Source organism: Emericellopsis atlantica, assembly GCF_019669845.1.
Source record: "Emericellopsis atlantica unplaced genomic scaffold F5Z01scaffold_4, whole genome shotgun sequence".
NCBI lineage: Eukaryota > Fungi > Ascomycota > Sordariomycetes > Hypocreales > Bionectriaceae > Emericellopsis > Emericellopsis atlantica.
Window position 1 is genome coordinate 1 of NW_025764706.1, and position 20,030 is coordinate 20,030.

Sequence of the window (20,030 nt, forward strand, 5' to 3'; positions counted from 1 at the left end):
ATGCGATCAAGAACGCATAAATAGAGCCTCAACGGCTATCTCTTTTGTAATAATACAAGGCACTTGAACAACCTTCTCCACAGCGCATCACACTACGTAAGTACCTACTTACAGTACTACTACGTACTTACTTAGTAAGGTAGTAATTACTGCTAAGCAGTCAATGAAGTGCTTAGTAACCATGCCTTTTGAATCGTTCTGGCGGCGTTTCACTTCTGCTGAACGAGCCTGAAATATGTTGAGCAAGGTGGAAAGTCATCGGCTACAATAGCACTTTGACCATTTCTTGCGCAAGAGCTGAAGAAGTGAACAAAATATCGGAGGTTGTTAGGCAAGGTTCGGTGTAGCTGACCGGTCTCACCGAGAGCTTTGACCAATCACATCACATCTCACCTGGCGCGCGTGTAGAGACAATCTGGGGTCAGCTCGCTCCAGTCCCTCTAAGTTTGAACCCCAACAGCTCTGCTCACACGAATTCCCCATTGCGAACGGATCTTGCACACGGTGGATTGCTCGACAATGCAAATCAAATCTGGACTAACATAGTCGTCTGCGATTGACATTGAGGCAGCCCAACTGCGCCATGTGGCTCGATCGCCTCGCTGGCAGCCAGGCCAACGTGTCGGGGACATCGACGCCGCAATCCGCGAACCGCTCCTATTCACCATTGCCTAGACGTACCTCGAGCGCCTTGAGTCCCTATGTTACATCACAACGCCCAGGGCAGTCGCCTCGCAGCTCTTCTCTATCTCTCGCATCGAACGATTCGACGACGTCCCTCCTGGGCGCAGGCAAACGACACAATGGCTCAGGCCTGAGACAGGCCTCTACCGTATATGATGGACCGAATCCGGTGGAGGTTCTTGAGAAGCTTCTGAGCCCAGATGCAGATGGAGACGTCGTCCCGTCTGGAGCTCCTCTTGGTGTTTTCATCAGGGACGACGATCTTCAAATGGAACCAGACTTTGATGGACTCTCTTTGAAGCAATTGGCGGAGGCAGAAGCACGTGAAACCACTTTAGAGTTGTCGCGAAAACCCCCAGAAACAGTGTCATGTGCGTGTACAACGACGATGTACGAGACAATGTGGCTAATGATACGTAGACGAGCAACAGCAAGGCAAATTCGACGACCTGCATCGGTCTATCGTTGCATGCGACGATGTTCTCGGCTCTGTTGAAGCCAATCTCACAAGTTTCCGCAATGATCTAGCGACAGTTTCTGCAGATATCGAATCATTGCAGAAACGATCGTCGGCCTTGACTAGACGACTCGACAATCGCAAAGCCGTGGAGAAAGCGCTGGGACCGTTGGTGGAGGAGCTCAGTATATCGCCCGACATCATCTCCAAGATTTCGGAAGGGCATATTGACGAGACCTGGGCAAGAATGCTCAATGAGATCGATCGCCGCTCGGCTGCCAACCAGAAAAGGACATCACAGCAAACGAAGGCTTCTGACGATCTGGGCCCGCTCCTTGAGAAGCTCACTGCCAAGGTAAGATTATTTGCTGTGGACGATTGAGCTCTATGCTGACAACACAGGCAATTGAGAGGATACGTGATTTCCTCGTGGCCCAAATCAAGGCCCTGCGGTCACCGAGCATCAATGCCCAAATTGTGCAACAGCAGAATTTCCTGAAGTTCAAAGATCTCTACACCTTCCTGCACAAGCACCATAATAAGCTGGCAGAAGAAATCGCTTTGGCATACATGAATACTATGCGATGGTACTATGCCAACCAGTTTGGTCGATACGAAAAGGCCCTCGCCAAAGTCCGATTGCATGTTCTCGATAAGAACGATGTGCTGGGACAAGAAGATACGACACGGAAAGCCACCGTCCTGTCTGGTTCTCGCGCAGCTGGGCCCCCACACGATGCCTTCAACCTCGGAAGGCGAATAGACATACTCCGAACAAGGAATCAGAATGCACTGACGTCGTATCTTGTGGATGAGGATCAGTCGACACATTACCTCGAAGTGCCCTTTCGCAACTTCAACCTGGCGCTGATCGATAACGCCACTGCAGAGTACACCTTCCTCGCAACCTTCTTCTCCCCTGCATTGTCCTATTCGCACATTGCCAAGAACTTCAACTACATTTTTGAGCCGACATTCGAGCTTGGCAAAACATTGTCAAAGACGCTTGTGGGCGAGACTTATGATGCGCTGGGTCTCTTGTTGTGTATCCGCCTGAACCAGCAGTTTGCTTTCGAGCTTCAGCGCAGAAAGGTGCCTGCCGTAGAAGGGTATGTGAACGGGACCAACATGCTGCTGTGGCCGCGGTTGCAGGTCATCATGGACAAGCATTGCGAGTCTGTGCGTCAACTGACCAACGCGATGCCTTTCAAGCCAACCAAGTCTGTGGCCGATCCAAAGCTATCGGCAGCTCCTCATGTGGTTACTCAGCGATTCGGCCAATTGCTCCAGGGCTTCCTTGCGCTCAGCACCGAGGCCGGAGACGACGAGCCCGTTGTCTCAAGCATACGGCGTCTGCGAGGCGAGGTAGAGACTTTTCTTTCCCGGCAAGCCCAGGCGTTTGCAAGCGACAAGTACAAGAGCAGTCGCTTTCTGTACAACAACTATTCCTTGATTTCCACCATCATAAGCGATGTTCTTGGGAAACTGGCGGAGGAGCAGCAGCAGTATTTCGAAGGCCTTAAAAAACCTTATCAAGAAGAGTCATAGGTGAGCGGGTTTATCTTGACATCTGAGCGTTCTTCATAGAGGCCGCATGTATATGGCGTTTGGGCTCGACCAAGATCTTGGCATCTGAGGTCGTTTGAATGACACATTCCGACTGTGAAGCAGGCCATCTATCGTTCCTCGTATTATTGATATTGATTTTCATCGCATGAATAGTCCTACGATTTGATGCACAATGCCTGGGTTACGCCGGAGATACATGGCCAATATGCCAAACGCGAACGCTGCACCGACCGTCCGGGCTGGCTTCCTATATGCCCAGAGTTTCGCCTTGACCCTGTCCCTCATCTCTGCCCTCTGCAGTTCTGTCGCTTGCGCTTCAAAGAAGTGCTGCCCGTCTGTCAAAGTCTGTTTTGCGCAATCTTCGACATGGCGCACAGTTTTCAGAGAGCTAGACCTAGAGATTCCACGCCATGCGCGCAGTTTCTCGGGCGGGTGTCGCTCAAGGAGCGAAGCCGAGTCGACAATGAGGGCATCTAAATCCATCCGAGGCGGCACCTTGCCCAAGATGACATGGAGCATATCTGGTTCGTCTATCTCGAAGATTTCGTCTCGCCTGTCTAATACGATCTGGGCAAACATGTATATGCTAAAGACGGGTTCTCTGGCCAAGAAAACATCGAAAAGCCGAGCAATGTCTGAATAGGCCTCAATGTTGTGGGCAAACATAGTCAATGTCCCTGAGAGCGCATAGAAAGGCTCAACACCGAGGAGGTGCCGCCATAATTTCGGGTCCGCGACTGATAGTATGTCGGGCAGGAGTCGTAGCTGGGCTGTAGTCGGGGCGAGCGAGGGCAGCATGAAGTCGCGTATTCGCAGGACCGAGAGGCGTGCGACAACAGGCGCGCGAAGCTCTGGAGCGAGGACGAGGAGTATGACTTGGCATATGTCGTGGTAGCCCTGGAAGTAGCAGAGGTAGGGGTTCTCTCGCAGGACTTGAGTGATCAGCGCTGATAGCTCGGCTTTCCTTCGATCGAGCTCGCGGTCTGACTGGTCTAAATACATTAGCACGCCGGAACTTAAGTGAAAATGGACTGTACAGCCTCACCATGTGGGTAGTACACGAACGAGCGATTCACGTCAAGTTCGACCTGGCTCTCGTCCCTGTGAGGTGGGAGGGTTTCCCATTCGCTACTGATATGATCATGCTTCTCGTCTGCGTCCCCTAGACCAGACAGTCCCATGAGTATCGGCCCTACAGTCTGTGTTAGTACAACACGCGGTCGAATTGTGGTATCGGAGGGCAGGGAACACGCACAAGCCTGCTGGCGCAGTTCGTCCTTGAGCAGCCCTCCCTGCGACTGGGCCAATGACCTTAGCTTGTCGGCATCGCGCCATGTACAGGCTTCTCTAATTCGCTCTTCCTTCTCGAAGAGTACGGGATCGAAGGGTTCGGGGGACGCGCTCGTTGAAGACAAGTCACTGCGCAGGGCGACTTTCTCGTCATGTTGCGCCATGGATCGTATCGAACCGCGGTCGCGCGGATTCGGCTCAAGCGATGCTACGATAGCCGCGCGGACATTGGTACCGCGTGTAAAGAACAGTAACCGAAGTTGGATGGAAAAGTTGCGTCTCGGCAAGTTATTGCAAGCTACGGGTGTTTGAGGCCAGCTCGTTCGTTGTTGCTGCCTCGATGTTTATAGTCTTTGGGAAGCAACGTCATGTCGTGTCGTCAAACGAAGCTGATTGCCTAATCTAGCAGGCACTAACGTGGATCTGCCTGCATTCCACGCGACGTGACAGAACTACTATTATTTGTCGCCTAATGTCAGAGCAATTCTTCGTCTGCTGGTTCAACAGATGGCGGCGCTTGCTTACCAGGTAGGCTGAAATCAAAGTCTGTTGAGCGATGACAATCCGCGCGAGCGTTCGTCCCTATCATTGAGACGTCTACGCGCGCCATCTCAAGACACAGCAAGCAACTCAAAGACTTTCCCCAACCAACTCCCGTGGACGCAACTCCCAATGCCGCCCCGCCCAACACGCCACTGCATCGCGCACTGCAGCGAAGACGCCGACTGAGCTTCATATCAGAGCCAACGCAAGGGCGTGCTGCAAAGCAGTATCTTTGCTAATCAGGCCACGCCAGTACAAGTACAATGTGCATACTGACAAGCTTTGCCTTTTCTCAGCGCTGCGTACCTTCGACCGTGCCACCATGTCGCTCATCAGGACGAATGTCCTCAGAAACGGACAATGGGTCTTTGAGATGGTTGATTCCCGTGATGCCCTCGACACATCAGCTGAGCCTGGCCAACCAGAGTCCATGAAAACTTCAACACAACCTCGATGCGGTCTCCTGTCCACGACGGTATTCGACAGCCCCAATGTCAACAAGATTCTCCCAGTGCGCCTGAGATCAAACAAGCACAATGATATTGCGTTCATTAGCGTGAGTCCGACGGTTATGATCTGCGAAAAGCTGGACCATGTGATGGCTTGGCTGACGTTTATAGGATCACCAAATTATCGTTTGTGAGCTTCAAGATGCAAACTTCACTCGAGAGATCTGCAGATACAGCAACCCGTATACTCGGATCAGGAATGCGGCAGTACTAGGTGCCTACGATGAGAGAGCAGACGAGGAACGTGCCGCGGTTTCGAGCAGCCTTGAAGAGATTCTGGGCCGCGATGCCGCCAGCCAATGTCTGCCACCACAAATGCTTGTGCTTACGCTTGCCACCGGTCAAGTTTGTCTGGCGACGATAGAACACGGCCGTGAGGAGCTCTCAGTGTGCGAGGTCGAACTTCCGCTCGACCACACGGGCGATCCTTACTTTGGCCACTACCTATCGGTCGACCCCCGCTCAGAGTACATCGCCTTATCATCCTTCCAGGGACCCCTTATTGTTCTCAAAGTTAAGTCGTGGTCAGTGATGAGCGACGAGTACTCCAAAACCGGCCATCTCTCCCATGCTGTGGATGGCGTGGTCATGCAGCCACTCCACACTGTATTGGATTTGCAGTTCCTCCACCCTCCGAAGCCACACAGCACACAGACGATTCTACTCGCTATCGTGAGCCATCGAGGACGAGATGTGAAACACCGACCAAAGTTCATGACCTGGGATTGGGATGGCGCGACCGAATATGCTCGGGTGTTCAGCGACCCACAGAGCCTAATCCCACGAGCGCAGATGCTCAGGGGGCCGCAAGGTCAAATACCTCTCATGGTGATACCACTGTTATGGGGCCATGTCTTCTGCGCCTTGTATCAGGACTACCTCGTCCTAGTGCAAGGGCCGTCGCCCAGCGCCACCATGGAGCTTCTCGACTTCCCACCACATGCGCCGTCTGATCGCCATCACGGAAAGAGCCGCCCTTTGTGGACTGACTGGTCTCGGCCATTCCGCAGGAAAGAATACCTGGAAAACTCTTCGATAGATGTCCTCCACCTTCTGAGAGAGGACGGTCTTTTGTTGCAGATGGAGGTTGACATTGGGGAGTCGCCCATGTTGCCCGTCTTTCACATTGAAGAATTCCTCGACGTGAGCGCGCGTTGCCTGTGCTCTGATGTAGTGTATGGGAATTCCGACCTCTTGTTCATCGGAGGAGAGTCAGGTCAGGGCGGGATATGGGAGATCAAGCCGCGGGGAGCTCCCGAGCTGAAGTCACGTCTTCCTAGCTGGACGCCCATCGTTGACGTGACCAGCACGACTTTGGTGACGAAATGGGATGCACCTAATACTTCGACACCCCACTCATCCCAGAAGCAGATCAAAGACAGATTGTTCTTTGCATCCGGGCGAGGCAAAGATGGTGCGATTGTCGAGTCTCGTTACGGACTCAGAGCGAGGATCGGTATTGAGGTCGACATTGGGGAACCGATCCGGCAAGCCTGGATATTTGCTGACAATGGCCGCAAAGATGACAACGGTGTCTGGGTGCTTGCGGCTCTCCCCGACTCGACGAAGCTGCTATATATTCCCGATCAGTACGACGAGATTCTGGACGAGACCGCCAGCGGCGCTTCCTTTGGCTGTTCCTCGCGCACACTGTGCGCTGGTCAGCTACCGTCTGGGATGATTGTCCAAGTCTCTGAAGGCTGTGTGACACTTGTCACTGGCTCTCAGAGTTCCAAACATGCTTTCAAGGACATTCTCAAAGCCCCACAAGTGGTGGCTGAGAATGGATGCTTTATGAACGATCTTGTGGCCGTGTCAGCACAAGATGAAGACGGGACAGCTTTGCACGTTCTGCAAATTGACCAAATGCACGTTGGTCACAAGTCTTCGTTGTGCGTTGGAGGTGATGTGAGCTGCATTGCGCTACTCTCTATCGGCGAGCAGGCTTGTGTGGTTGTAGCAACGTCTCCACAGAGCGGCCCAACGCTGTCAATATACACTCTCCAGGGGGAGCTTGTAAAGGAGCACACAATCGACAATGGACCTGGAAGTCTGGAGTCCTTGACGAGCATCGAAGTACTAAGCAATGCCACAGGGGAGGATGCTCGCTTGGTTGCAGGTACTCGTTGTGGAAATTTGTTGACACTGACATTGTCAGTTGACCCGACTTTGCGCTTGAGTTGTGTTGCAGAAAGGGTGGGCTTGAGCTCAGTGCAAGTCTTCCCGCCTTCTGATATCCAGGGGGGACGGGGGATCTCCTTCATAGCCTGCGAGGACAGGCTGGTGCGACTCAGCATAACCTCCGTGCAGGATGATATCGGTCATTGCAAAGACATTGTGTGGCCGACGAATGCGGGAGACCTTTCTCTGGCTGCTCCGCCGGTGCACTCTGTCTCTGTCGCTTTTCCCCCGACGACGCCTGCGTCGCCGTTGTTTCTTCTCGCTGGGGGCACGAAGCTATATCTAGCGGACATGGAGTCTCATGCGGCGCCTGTGCCGCGTGTCCTCCCGCTTTCTCATACGCCAACTCGGATTATATACTCGCATAGTTGGAATTGTCTCGTCGTTGCTTTGCAGACAAGCGAAGGAATCGATTTGGCGTTTGTCGATCCCGACACGGGGCTTACCATATCAAAGCCTATTGGGCTTGACAAGGAAGAAGGGACCCTCTCCTCATTTGACCAGCCAGGAGACAAGATCCTCGCACTGACCGAATGGGTGTATGAGAAAGACGGGCAAACATTCTCATACATTGCAGTGGGCACGGCATATGCGCGCGTCGCCATTGTGCATGTGAGCCCTATCCGTATTAAGGACGCATCTTGGGACTCGCCAAGGACACTGGAGCATGCCGTGCGTCACAGACTGAAAGGCCTCGATGGTCCGGTGACTTCCATCGTGCCTGATGACCAAGGTTTCATCTATTGCGCTGGGCTGATACTCTGTCGCGTGGTGCTCGACCCCCAAACGAAGAAACTCCGATCTGTCAAGACATTTCAGTTGCAGTCTCCAGCTGTCAGCATGGCCATAACCGACAACAAGCTCATGGCTTTGACGCAATCCCATTCGTTACATGAGATCGATTATCAGAGTCGTCCAGAGAGGCAGGACATGGAACTCTTGCGCGGCGAAGAGATGCTCCGGCCAGGAGCCCATATGATTCAGGTGGGAGCATCAAGAGAGAGTGAATCATGGCCCATCACTCTTGTCTCGGACCTCAACGGATGTGTCTATGGCCTATGGACGTCACAAGGGTCGGGGAGAAAAGACATTGTCACCTTGTTCGAAGGTACTATGCATAACTCAATACGCCGCTTCGTGCGAGCTGATTGTCGGCCAATATGGCAGAGAACGTCAGGCCAGTCCCAGGGCGAGACGTACGGTGTCCTACGCACGAGTGTTGACGGCTACTCTGACATCTTTGGGGTGTCCGTCGACGGGTGCCTTCATCACTTTCGATTGCTAAGTATCGAACTGTGCCGATACCTACAGTTGGTGCAGCAATTGTGTCGAGGAAGCGGACCAGCTCAGGGAAACAGGAGCGCGCAGAAGCATCATTCTACGGGTGGTGGCTCGCCTGCGTTACATGTCAACGGCTTCCTGCTGAAGGATTGTCTGAGGTCAAGGCGATTGGAAGAAGTCACGAAAGACAGCTTCTTGCCATTCTGTTGCTGCCTAGATGACATTGAGGGAGGGAAGTATACCCAGAGCTTCAGTTCTGTTGCAGAAGACACTCGCGCGGAGGAATACTACAAGCTAGGATACAAGGTCCTGGCATTCGTTCTGACTCCAGCCGTGTGACAGGCAGGGAGTCATTAGCGAGTGCACACTCTTACATATATATATCTAGGTGTGCGGGCAAACGTATTAAAATAATTTAACATATGGGGAGTACGTAACATCTCCCAATTTCGAACCTAGAGTGTGTTGATCAAGTGGCTGAGGCCAAACTCAGTTGCTTGGAAAAGGGGCTCAGGGGTGTTTAGGTTGCCGCTGGATTGGTCCTTCCTTTCCTTTGCATCAATAGGGTTTTGCCCAAGCGACCAATGACGTAATGGGCAGCTGTGACTCAGTTGGTCCAGTCTCGAAGGCAGCCCTTGAACGTGGATTTGTGGACAGGAGAAACACCACCATAATAAAATCCGCTTGTGACTCGAAGGACAAAAATACAGGTACAGTCATTTCTTGGTGATTAACCAGTGATTAAGTAGTTAGCAGTACGTGGCACAAGACGTGGGTGGTGTTATCGCACGGGGATAATTCACTCTGGGTTTGCACCTGTGCACTAACTAATAGCGGTGCGTCACTAAAAATGCCCCTCCATAGGCCCCGCCTGTCCTGTCTTGGACTGACGTGACTGGAATCCCTCCACCCACCACGGCACCACCACCACCCTTGAGACGTCGAATCGATTTCTAGCCTGGATCGACGACCGCTGTCGACACGAAAAGGTGCCAACCCACTTTGGCTTCACTTCTACAGAAAGCCCTCCCGAGGAGCATCCCCGTCGGATTCGAGCTCCGCAAGACCAGCAGAAGCAGTCGACGTGACCAGAGCATGTCGTCTCGCTTTCCACCTCTACTCCAACAACCTCTACCTCTCGCGCTGGATTTGCCACCCGATATTTTCAAGCCGTGCTGAACTGCATGCGACCCGTTTCCGAACCAGAACGTCAACCCGCGAAAAAAGTCCGCCCTGCACAAACGACCGTGCTCGCATTGGCATCAAAGGGTTGAAGATACCTACACGCCATCCCACTTTCGTAAAACTCGAGACAAACCGCCATCATGGCTCCCAAGAAGAAGGGTAACAAGAAGGGCAACGATGACTGGGAGGCTGAGCTGGGCGAGTCCATCGCCCCGGCCGCCGAGCAGCCTGCCGATGCGGCGGATGCCAACGGTGACGGTGCCGAGGGCGAAGACGACGAGGCCGGAGGTGGTCTGATGGCCATGTTGCGCAAGCGCAAGGAGAGGCGCAAGCAGAAGGGTCTTCCCGAGGAGGAGCAGGCCGAGACCACGGGGGAGCCAGACCTCTCGCATGTGCAAACGGCTCAAGAGGCCAACGCGGACGACGAGTTTGCCCTGCCAGATAAGAAGGGCAAGGGCGGCAAGGGAAAACAGGCCCAGCAGAAGAAGGGTGGCGCCCAGGCGGCTGACGGCGACGACAATGGCGGCGAGCCGGGCCGTGTCCTGACCAAGGCTGAGAAGGAGAAGCTCAAGAAGGAGCGCGAGAAGCAGCGTAAGAAGGAACAGGTATGTCGGACCTTGCAAGTTGTGCCGTAGAATGCGCCCCCAGGCTAACGAGTTCCTCAGGCTGCCAAGAAGAAGACGCCTGGTCCTGCTAAGGCCCCCGAGGCTGCCGCGCCCGTGGAAAAGGAGGAGGCCTCATCCCCTACCCCTGAAGCAGCTCCCGCGGCGGAGACTGGCGGCAAGAAGAAGAAGATCCCCGCTCATCTGGCTATGATCCAGAAGCAGCAAGAGGAGATGCGTCTCAAGCGCGAGGCCGAGGAGAAGCGCAAGGCCGAAGCCGCAGCCCGTGCCGCCGAGCTGGATCGCCTCGAGGAGGAGGAGATCAAGCGCAGAGAGGAGGCCAAGGCTCTGAAGAAGCAAAAGGAGAAGGAGAAGATTGAGCAGCTCAAGAAAGAGGGCAAGTTCATGACAAAGGCCCAGAAGGAAGAAAAGATGCGCAACGAGAGGAAGCTGCAGCAGATGATCGAGGCGGGTATCCAGATTGGTCCCTCGGACGAAGCCGACAAGGAGGCCAAGAAGGCCAAGAAGGCCGCTGAGACCAAGGTCAAGAAGAGCAAAATCCAGCAAAAGGTACGAATGCTTTCGATCTTTGGCTTGTTGACACTTGACTAACAACCTCTAGCTCGATGAGGAGAAGGCCCTCGCCGAAGCTGCCGAGCGTGCACGCGCAAAGGCCGAGCAGGAGCTCAAGGAGGCTGAAGAGAGGGCCGCTCGCGCCAAGGCTGAGGCCGAGGCCAAGGCCGCCGCCGAGAAGAAGGCCGCAGAGAGCGATATCGAAGATGACTGGGAAGCGGCAGCTGCTTCAGACGACGATGTCAAGGACAGCTGGGACGCCGAGTCAGGGGACGAGGCTGCCAAGGCCAACGGCGGTGCCAAGAAGGATGGCGAGGATGAAGATGACGAAGACGATAGCGAAGACGACAGCGAGGATTCGGAAGATGAGGAGCGCATCTCAGCGGCGCGCGCTGCCGAGGCACAGCGCAAGAAGGAGGCGGCAGAGCGTCGTGAGAAGGCTCACCAGGCTGCCTTGGCTGCCCGGTCAAAGGACAACCTGCGCTCACCCATTTGCTGTATTCTTGGTCACGTCGATACCGGAAAGACCAAGCTCCTCGACAAGGTCCGCCAGACCAACGTCCAGGAGGGCGAAGCCGGTGGTATCACGCAGCAGATCGGTGCTACGTACTTCCCCGTGGACGCCATCCGTCAAAAGACGGCCGTCGTCAACAGAGACAACAGCTTCGAGTTCAAGGTCCCCGGTCTCCTGGTCATCGACACACCTGGTCACGAGTCTTTCTCTAACCTGCGTTCCCGTGGTTCGTCCCTTTGCAACATTGCCATCCTGGTTGTCGACATTATGCACGGTCTCGAGCCCCAGACCAGGGAGTCGATCCAGCTTCTCAAGGACCGCAAGACTCCTTTCATTGTCGCGCTGAACAAGATTGATCGTCTCTACGGATGGAAGAAGATTGATAACAACGGCTTCGAGGAGTCGCTGGCCATGCAGAGCAAGGCTGTCCACAACGAGTTCCAGACACGTCTCGAGAAGACCAAGCTCGAGTTTGCCGAGATGGGCTTCAACTCTTTCCTCTTCTACGAGAACCCGTCGCTGAAGAACAACGTTTCCCTGGTGCCCACATCTGCCCACACGGGTGAGGGTGTGCCCGACATGCTCAAGCTCATCCTCCATCTGACCCAGGAGCGCATGACGTCGTCTCTCATGTACTTGTCTGAGGTCCAGGCCACCGTCCTCGAGGTCAAGGCCATTGAAGGTTTCGGTATGACCATTGATGTCATCCTGTCCAACGGTATCCTGCGCGAAGGCGACCGCATCGTCATCTGCGGTACCGAGGGCGCTATCAAGACAAACATCAGGGCGCTTCTCACGCCGCAGCCTCTCAGGGAACTGCGTCTCAAGTCACAATACGTGCACAACAAGGAGGTCAAGGCCGCTCTTGGTGTCAAGATCAGCGCCCCCGGCCTCGAGGGTGCCATCGCCGGTTCGAGGCTGATGGTCGTCGGCCCCGACGATGACGAGGAGGACATTGAAGAAGAGGTCGAGGCCGATCTTGCTCAGCTCCTCAGCCGTGTCGAGAAGTCCGGTCGTGGTGTCTCCGTCCAGGCTTCCACGCTGGGTTCCCTGGAGGCTTTGCTCGACTTCTTGAAGGACTGCAAAATTCCTGTCGCCAACGTCGGTATCGGCCCCGTGTACAAGCGTGACATCATGCAGACCGGTGTCATGCTGGAGAAGAGCCCCGACTACGCCGTCATGCTCTGCTTCGACGTCAAGGTCGACAAGGAGGCCATGGCGTACGCTGAGGACCAGGGCATCAAGGTCTTCCAGGCCGACATCATCTATCACTTGTTCGACGCCTTCACCAAGCACATGGACGACCAGCTTGCTCGCAAGAAGGAGGAGTCCAAGATGCTGGCTGTGTTCCCCTGCGTGTTGAGGACTGTTGCCGTCTTCAACAAGACAACCCCCATCGTTGTCGGTGTAGACGTCATCGAGGGCCAGCTGAAGATTAACACCCCCATTGCCGCCGTCAAGCACACTGCGAACGGCAAGGAGATTGTGAGCATTGGCAGAGTGTAAGTTTCCCTGAATTCCGCACTGCTGGTGTCGAAGACGTGACTAACAACAGACAACAGTACCTCCATCGAGCGTGATCACAAACAGATCCCCGTCTGCAAAAAGGGTCAGCCCTCGGTCGCCGTCAAGATCGAAATGGGCAGCAACCAGCCCACGTACGGCCGCCACCTGGAGGAGACCGACCAGCTGTACAGTCTCATCTCGCGCAAGAGTATTGATACTCTGAAGGAGTTCTACCGCAAGGACGTGAGCAACGACGAGTGGCAGCTGATCATCAAGCTCAAGCCTCTGTTCGACATTTAATTCAAGTTGAAGAAAGGACTGCCCAAAAATAAGGAAGGATATGAGAAACAAAAAGGGGGTCATTGCATCTTTTCTAGTCTGATAATTCGACTCATATTCACCATCACTTTCCGTGGACGTACGTACGTAGTAGTCAGCTAGTCGGGTGGATATGGAGGAGTCAACAGATATGAAAAACACAAGTTGTATGTCGTCTAACTATTTTGTGTAAGGCGTTCTAACGTGAGGCGCATGTCCATTATCATGATTGCACTTTTCCGGAAAGGCCTCTCGTCCTCTATTCCGGTTTCCCTGTCCTACCGAGCCAACTCCCTTCATGTCATCAACGTCGTTAGATCCAAATGAACCGAACCAACGAGATTGTCATCATTTTCACTCGTCATCGCTAGTCACCTCGGTCACCGTCGTAGAAAATCTTGATTTCTTTTCCTCGGGCACCGTATCGAGGCCAGAGAAGTTGCTGGATCGTCTCTTGGAACCACTCTATTTGGGGTCACCAGCCTCCTCGGTCTCGGGTTGGGGCGCCTCGGCGTCCTTCATCTCAGCGTCCTGAGCCTTCTCGGCCTCGGCCGCGGCAGCCTTCTCCGCCTCAGCGGCCTTGCGCGCCTCCTCCTCGGCGGCCTTCTTAGCGGCCTGCTCGGCTTCGATACGCTGACGGTCAGCCTCGACCTTCTCAAAGTGGCGCTGCACAATGGGACCGGCCATGGCGCGGATCTCGTCCATCTTGGCAATGTAGACGCCCTTGGAGGCATCCTCACCATCCTCGTACAGCCAATCCTGTCACATGTTAGCTTATCTTCAGGTGATGCGAAGGGTGGAAATGCTCACCTCGGCCTTCTCGAGGTTCTCCTTGATTTTCGACTTCTCCTCCTCGCTGGCAAACTCGGCGTATTGCTCGTCCAACTTGGCGCGAAGGTCGTAGATGTACGCCTCAAGCTCGTTCTTCTTCTCGTCAGTGTCGGCGACCAGCTTGTCCTCCATGACCATGGCGTTCTCCTTCTCCGAAAGACCGGACTTGGTGGCGTCGTCTAGCGAGGCAGTGCCTGCCGAGATGGGCAGGTCACCCTTGCGGACCTGCTTCTTGACCTTGCGGGTCTTCTTTGGGCCATCTGTGTCCATAGCCTGCAATTTGTCAGCTGGGGCAATGCTGCTGGTTTGCAATATACTCACGTCAGGGCTCTTCTCCTCGCCCTCAGCACCCTCCTTCACCTCCTCCTCGACTTCCTGGTCCTCGACATAGTAACCTGTCTCCACGTTCAGGACACCGTGGATGTTGACACGGGCCTTGAGCTTGCAGATCATGAAGTCCTCAGCGCCATCAGCCTTGACGCCCTTGACGGAGAAGCGGCCGATCCAGGGGTTGGTCTTGCCGGGCAGCTCCTCGGGCTTGGCGTACCTCGCCTCGAGATCAAAGGGCTGTTTGCGGTAGAAAGTGAGGATCTTTGTGGAGGGAAGGACGTTGCCCCTGTTGAAGACAGTGAGGCTGGTGTCCTCGTCGGGAATATCGGGGGCCTTCTCCCAGGCGAACTCGATGGGGTAGCTGACAATGTCCTGGACAGCAAAGTCACGGACGCGGAAGACTGGGGAGAGGATGGCGCAGCTGAAGGCGCAACCGCGGGCGACAGCCTCGTCGGCGTTCATTGTGAAGGAGAGGGGCTTGCCGAAGAAAGCCTGGATGCGCTCCTTGAGGGCGGGAACACGGGAACCACCACCAACAATCTCGATGGTGTCAATGTCGTCCTTGGTGAGCTTGGCCTGGGCCAGAGCAGCCTCGACGGGAACGTGGGCGCGGTTCAGGAGAGGCTCGATGAAGGCCTCAAGCTCCTGCCTTGTGATCATGGTGTTGACATCGACGTCGTTCATGAGGGACTCGATGTTGACGGGAGCCTGCTGGTTGGCAGACAGAACCTTCTTGGTCTTCTCGGCGGCGGCAATGACACGAGCCATGGCACGGCCGTGTGTGGTGATGTCAATGTTGTACTTGCCCTTGAACTCCTTGGCCAGGTGGTCGACGAGAGCCTTGTCGAAGTCGCGACCACCAAAGTTGCGGTCCCAGGCTGTCGACTTGACGGCGAGCTCACCCTTCTTGAACTCGACAATAGAGGCAGTGTAGTCGCTGTGGCCAATGTCGATGATGCAGATGCGGCGGCCCTGCTCCTCGGGGGCGGGCAGGTCGAGCTTGGTGATGCCCCAGCCGAGAGCAGCAGCGGTGTTGTCGTTGATCAGGCGGAGAACCCTAAGACCGGCGATCTCGGCGGCATCGAGGATTGCGCGACGCTGGACATCGGTGAACCAGGGCGGCACGCTGATGCAGAGCTCCTGGACTGGCAGCTTGAGCTCGGCGGCTGTGGTCTGCTTGATCTTGCTGAAGTACATGGCAACAAGCTGGGTGGCGGAGAACTTCTCCTTCTTGCCCATGTAGTTAACCTCGGCACCAACCTGGCCGTTGACATCGCAAAGCTGGGCTGTGATGTACTGCTGCTCGACCGCAATGTCGGGGTCGTTGTAGGAGCGGCCGATGAGGCGCTTGATGGAGTTGACGGTGTTCTTAAGGTTCGTCACTTCTTGGGTCTTCGCCGTCTCGCCGAGATAACGGGACTTGGGGCCGAAGCCAACCATAGACCTGAGCCAGTGTCAGTCTCAGTGCTCATACTTTTCTTGTCTCGAGGTGGTCGCGGCTGCGAGAACACTTACGGGGTGGAGCGGTTAGAAACTTCATTGGCGATCTGCAAGAGAGAAACCAGTCAGCCGTATGTCCGCAACAAACAAGATTCCAAGATCCCATCGTCCTTGTCCTCCTTGTTCTTCAGACGTATACGCCACGCGAAGTCGCTGCCAAAAACTGGTCGGACACCGTTGGGCTCAAATTGTCGTGGTGGGGTGTCGACAGACGCAGGTTTCGGTGCTCGAACGAGAACAAGGAAGGCGGAAGCATGGACGAAGGGGTAACAGTAACGTACCACATCGACACCACGGTTCCTCGCGACGGCAATGGTCGTCTTGAGGGTACCGAAATCAACACCTGTGCGCAGCCAGTTTGTCAGCCAAAGTGTTCGTTTTGAGTTGCTGGCGCAAAAGTATGCGATGAGGGGCACCAAGATCACCACCACCAGTGGTCGGTGTACTGGGCTGGTCTGGCTGGGAGGGAGTGCGTCAACTACTTACCCACGACACTCATGATTGCGGTTGCGAAATGTTCGTTTCCTCAATATACACAGAATGTCTGACGACTCGTAAAAAAGGGCGAGTTCGAAAGGGTCGAATCTTTTTGGTTTTGGGGGGGTATAATGTTGCTTGGAAGATTTGCAAGTCGGAGAGCAGGACGCAGGATAAGGTGATTAAGGTAGTCTAGGGAATCGCAAAGTGGAACCTGATGCGTTCAATTGGGTAGCGAAAAAAATTCCAACCAGGCGCTGGTCCTACAGAGCGCTTCACCTTTTTTATTGTCCACCCACCCACTGTAGCGTGGGTCGTGTCGTGTCGCGGGGCAGCTGAAGTCACTGGCACACAGGCAGGAAGGCCCGGGACTGCGGGGCACGGCAGCCCAGGTACCTCCCCGTGCGCCCACGTCAGCACAGCGGAGCAGGTACTCCTTTGCCCCTCCTTAAGCGCGTTGGAGTCTTCCAGAAGTTGCTGGACGGTGCTTGACGTGATCGACGCGACAGCAAACATGAAGCAAGCATGCATCGTCAGGCACGGCTTTTCACTTATGGTGCGAGTAGCAGAGGCCAAGACAACGGGGGATGGCTGTCAGGGCAATTACTGAGGTAACAATTAGCTCACGGATTCGTAAGACTCATCATGGCTGAATCGCTCGCTTTTTGTTCCCCTTGACCACATTCGAGGGACCTTTTCTCTAAGATAAGATAAGAGATCGTCTATCGCGATAAACGGACGTGCGTCAATGAAAGCACTGACCACCACCAACCTTCACTTCCAGAGCAACACAGGTCAATCTGAATCACGCAGTGACCGCCCAACATCATGACGACCATCATGTCCAAGAAAACCAGAAGCTCCACCTGACCTGGTCGGTTTTTCTCGTTCCACCTCTGTCCTGCCTCGAAAAGTCCTACTCTTAGTCAACGATTCCCCATGGGCCCCAATCCCTGACCTGCTCACCGCAAGCCGTCAGACAACATGTTGGCGGTGGAGGCATCGCTGCCACAAATGGCACATGACTGATTCCTAGCTTCTGAGGTTTCCGCCCGTCCGCCACGTTCATCCTGGACGCGAACCTTGGCGAGGTGGTTCTCGACGCTCCGATCCCGCGCCACGCCTCACTTCCTGAGCGCGTTGCGCGATGGCGTACTTGCGCCTGTCCTCCTCGCCCATACATTCTTCCATGTCCTGGGGTATGTGAACGAGGTGGTCGCCGGTTGTTACGTGGACGACTCTGTTAAGCGAGTCGAGCGAGGAGACCATGGCTCCCACTGAATTATCCGTCTCGTCCGGATGCGCATATATACCAGCTGCTGTCTTGCGTCGCGCGGAGAACTTGCCTTCGACAGCCTTGGGGGGACGCACTTGGCTCTTTTCCCGGACAAGGCCATCTACCTGCGACTGTGTAGGCTGTGATCTCGCCCTCTGAGCCTCGCGTGCGGGTTTGAAAGTCTCTGGTATGATGTTCAGATCGTCCCCTTGTAGCTCGGCTTGCTTGATAGCCTCACGAGCTGTCGTGTGGCCGTTGGCGGCGGCGGCATCTGCACGGGGGCCACCCCACGTTCGCTGGCCTGCGGTGAATATGCCATACACCATGTAGTACCAGTTGAAAAAGGGGTTCACCACAAACATGAGTGGATACAGCAGGATCTTCCACCGGCGAAGCTTGATCCCAAAGTAAAGCATGAGCATCCAGTTCAAGCCCAGGGCTATGGCCATGAAGCCAACCGGTAGATCGTCCACCTGCTTCGCTGTCGACGTGAGCGCCACCATTATGACGAAGAACAGTAGCGCCGTCGTGCGGATAGTGTTCTGCATGAAACGCACCAGGATCAGGATGGGATACCGCTTCCACAGCCGCCAATCTGTCAGCATGCAGACCTCGTTGGTGACGAAACCCAGAAACCACCGGCGTCGTTGCTTGACCAGGGATCTGACGGTCTGGACAGCCTCCGTCTTGCAGAATGCCGATGTGCACATTTGTATCTGATATCTTTTCTTGGCTCCAATCATGAAGAGATGGGTCAGCCACCGGTCTTCCCCGAGGTGAGACTTTGCAAAGTCAAAGAGATCTTCGCACTGCTCGGTCTTGTCTGCAAAGTAGTACTTGGCCATCCGACGAAACGCAGAGAAGCGCAGCATGGTCAACGCGCCTGGCAGGCAGGTGACGGCGCCGCAGCCGGATTCCACCGTTCGCTCAAACAGCTGACCGTGAACGTACTCTATGTCCTGCAAGAGAGTGATGAGGCTGTGCTTCCTTGTCGTCGAAGTGATGACGCCAGTCATGGCCAGCATGTCTCTAGAATTGCCAGGACTGAGCTCCATGTCGTAGACAAAGTTTTGCAGACACACCTTGTCAAGAATGCAATCAGAGTCCATGAAGAGCATGAAGAGGTTGTCATTTCTCTCGAGGTATTGCTCATAGACCTTGTCGATCAGTTGGAAGGTCAGCTTCTGGCACTGCCTTTTTCCACCGTGCGCGAATCTGGATATGGTTACGCGAGAGCCCCTGTAGACAACGTCGATGCTTCGAGGGGACGTCTCCATCGTCAAGGACACGCCGAGCCTCTCGACTGTGCGGACATAGAGCTCATCCTCCTCTTCCCCGTCAAAGGAGAGAAAGACATGGATGCATGCTGGCGGGTAATCGCAGTCCACGACCGAGTTAACAGCCTTGATCAGGACTTCGGGCTCCTCCCTGTAGCAGGGCATGACAACCACCACCTTTGGCGCTGAGGTGTCGTCAAGAGTCTGTTCCATCCGTTTGGTGCGGCCCAGTTGATGAGTGACGAGTTGGTACACGCAAAACAGCCACGGGACGATCAAGAGCAGGGCGAACGACCAGAACGCAAACCATTGCAGAAACTCTACCATCAAATCAGGCCAGTAGTTTGATATAGCATTGGGCAGCGGCAGTGTGACGACAATAATTGGCAGGAATACGGCCCTATATCTCAGTGAGTGTTGACTTTCCTTATCGCCTTGAGGTTGTACTCACCTAAGGAGAGTGAACACAGTCCCGACGACGACACATAGGACATTGATCGACCAATGTTCCGATTTTCGATACACCTTGACTAGACAGTACACAAAGGCAGCCAGCCATAGAAACCATTCCAAGCATGCGGCTAGCATGACAAGGCCCATTATGGCAGTGAAGACGATCTGTAGTCACTCGCAGGTTAGCATGACTCGCTGGCAGGTGCTGGCTTCGACTCGCCTGTCCTATGGGCCATGGTTCCTCGGGTGCCATTTTTGTGTGATTATGAATTGAAAATGAAGAATGCAGAGGTGTGCGTTGAAAAGTCGTACGAATGGTGAGAGCCAGACAACATCAGATCAGTCACTCACGTAACACAGAACGCCCACCGGCCCGGCGCAGGTGCATGCTTCAAAGACTCGTGAAAGATTATAGGGGTGTTTCGTCTATTCACCATGGAAGTCTTACGCCTTGACGGCGGTGCTGGCTATCTATCGACGACTTCGATTGAACACCACCCAAAGCCATCACATTGGGATGGGTGCCACAGAACAAGCATCCATAAGCCCAATAGCTTCAAAACCTGTCGACCGAGTCTTCCGATGCTGAGAAAACTATCAAAGCGTCAGGATTCACTAAGCCACTATCCTCAACCACCTGACCCTTGCCTCGATGTGGTAGACCATGTCTCCGT

At 54.6% G+C, this 20,030-nt stretch overlaps 6 protein-coding genes across 6 annotated transcripts; 3 read left to right on the forward strand and 3 right to left on the reverse strand.

Annotated features, from left to right (window-relative positions):
* Nucleotides 1-583: 583 nt before the first annotated feature.
* Nucleotides 584-2,689, forward strand: F5Z01DRAFT_616552 (Sac2 family protein; the record flags this gene model as incomplete). The annotated part of the gene is made up of 3 exons (XM_046260921.1): nucleotides 584-1,061; nucleotides 1,105-1,496; nucleotides 1,544-2,689. The coding sequence occupies 3 exons, from the start codon at nucleotides 584-586 to the stop codon at nucleotides 2,687-2,689; spliced, it is 2,016 nt and encodes a 671-aa protein (XP_046121253.1).
* A 79-nt stretch (nucleotides 2,690-2,768) lies between these two features.
* Nucleotides 2,769-4,413, reverse strand: F5Z01DRAFT_381715 (rab-GTPase-TBC domain-containing protein). The gene is made up of 3 exons (XM_046259423.1): nucleotides 3,966-4,413; nucleotides 3,756-3,902; nucleotides 2,769-3,702 (listed from the first exon to the last, which is right to left on the reverse strand). The coding sequence occupies exons 1-3, from the start codon at nucleotides 4,162-4,164 to the stop codon at nucleotides 2,849-2,851; spliced, it is 1,200 nt and encodes a 399-aa protein (XP_046121254.1). The 5' UTR covers nucleotides 4,165-4,413; the 3' UTR covers nucleotides 2,769-2,848.
* Nucleotides 4,414-4,865: 452 nt separating this feature from the next.
* On the forward strand, nucleotides 4,866-8,853 carry F5Z01DRAFT_616729 (mono-functional DNA-alkylating methyl methanesulfonate N-term-domain-containing protein; the record flags this gene model as incomplete). Its single annotated transcript, XM_046260930.1, has 2 exons — nucleotides 4,866-5,099; nucleotides 5,164-8,853. 2 exons carry the CDS (start codon nucleotides 4,866-4,868, stop codon nucleotides 8,851-8,853), a joined length of 3,924 nt encoding a protein of 1,307 aa, XP_046121255.1.
* Nucleotides 8,854-9,346: 493 nt separating this feature from the next.
* F5Z01DRAFT_382723 (eukaryotic translation initiation factor 5B) lies at nucleotides 9,347-13,593 on the forward strand. The gene is made up of 4 exons (XM_046259428.1): nucleotides 9,347-10,304; nucleotides 10,365-10,871; nucleotides 10,924-12,890; nucleotides 12,951-13,593. The coding sequence occupies exons 1-4, from the start codon at nucleotides 9,840-9,842 to the stop codon at nucleotides 13,192-13,194; spliced, it is 3,183 nt and encodes a 1,060-aa protein (XP_046121256.1). The 5' UTR covers nucleotides 9,347-9,839; the 3' UTR covers nucleotides 13,195-13,593.
* Nucleotides 13,382-16,585, reverse strand: F5Z01DRAFT_645602 (heat shock protein 70 family). Its single transcript, XM_046262853.1, has 6 exons — nucleotides 16,360-16,585; nucleotides 16,155-16,216; nucleotides 15,889-15,920; nucleotides 14,365-15,817; nucleotides 14,023-14,316; nucleotides 13,382-13,971 (listed from the first exon to the last, which is right to left on the reverse strand). Exons 1-6 carry the CDS (start codon nucleotides 16,370-16,372, stop codon nucleotides 13,678-13,680), a joined length of 2,148 nt encoding a protein of 715 aa, XP_046121257.1. The 5' UTR covers nucleotides 16,373-16,585; the 3' UTR covers nucleotides 13,382-13,677.
* Nucleotides 16,586-17,117: 532 nt separating this feature from the next.
* On the reverse strand, nucleotides 17,118-20,002 carry F5Z01DRAFT_381489 (family 2 glycosyltransferase). The gene is made up of 5 exons (XM_046259421.1): nucleotides 19,999-20,002; nucleotides 19,577-19,950; nucleotides 19,355-19,521; nucleotides 17,317-19,303; nucleotides 17,118-17,255 (listed from the first exon to the last, which is right to left on the reverse strand). The coding sequence occupies exons 2-4, from the start codon at nucleotides 19,607-19,609 to the stop codon at nucleotides 17,416-17,418; spliced, it is 2,088 nt and encodes a 695-aa protein (XP_046121258.1). The 5' UTR covers nucleotides 19,610-19,950; nucleotides 19,999-20,002; the 3' UTR covers nucleotides 17,118-17,255; nucleotides 17,317-17,415.
* Nucleotides 20,003-20,030: the final 28 nt, after the last annotated feature.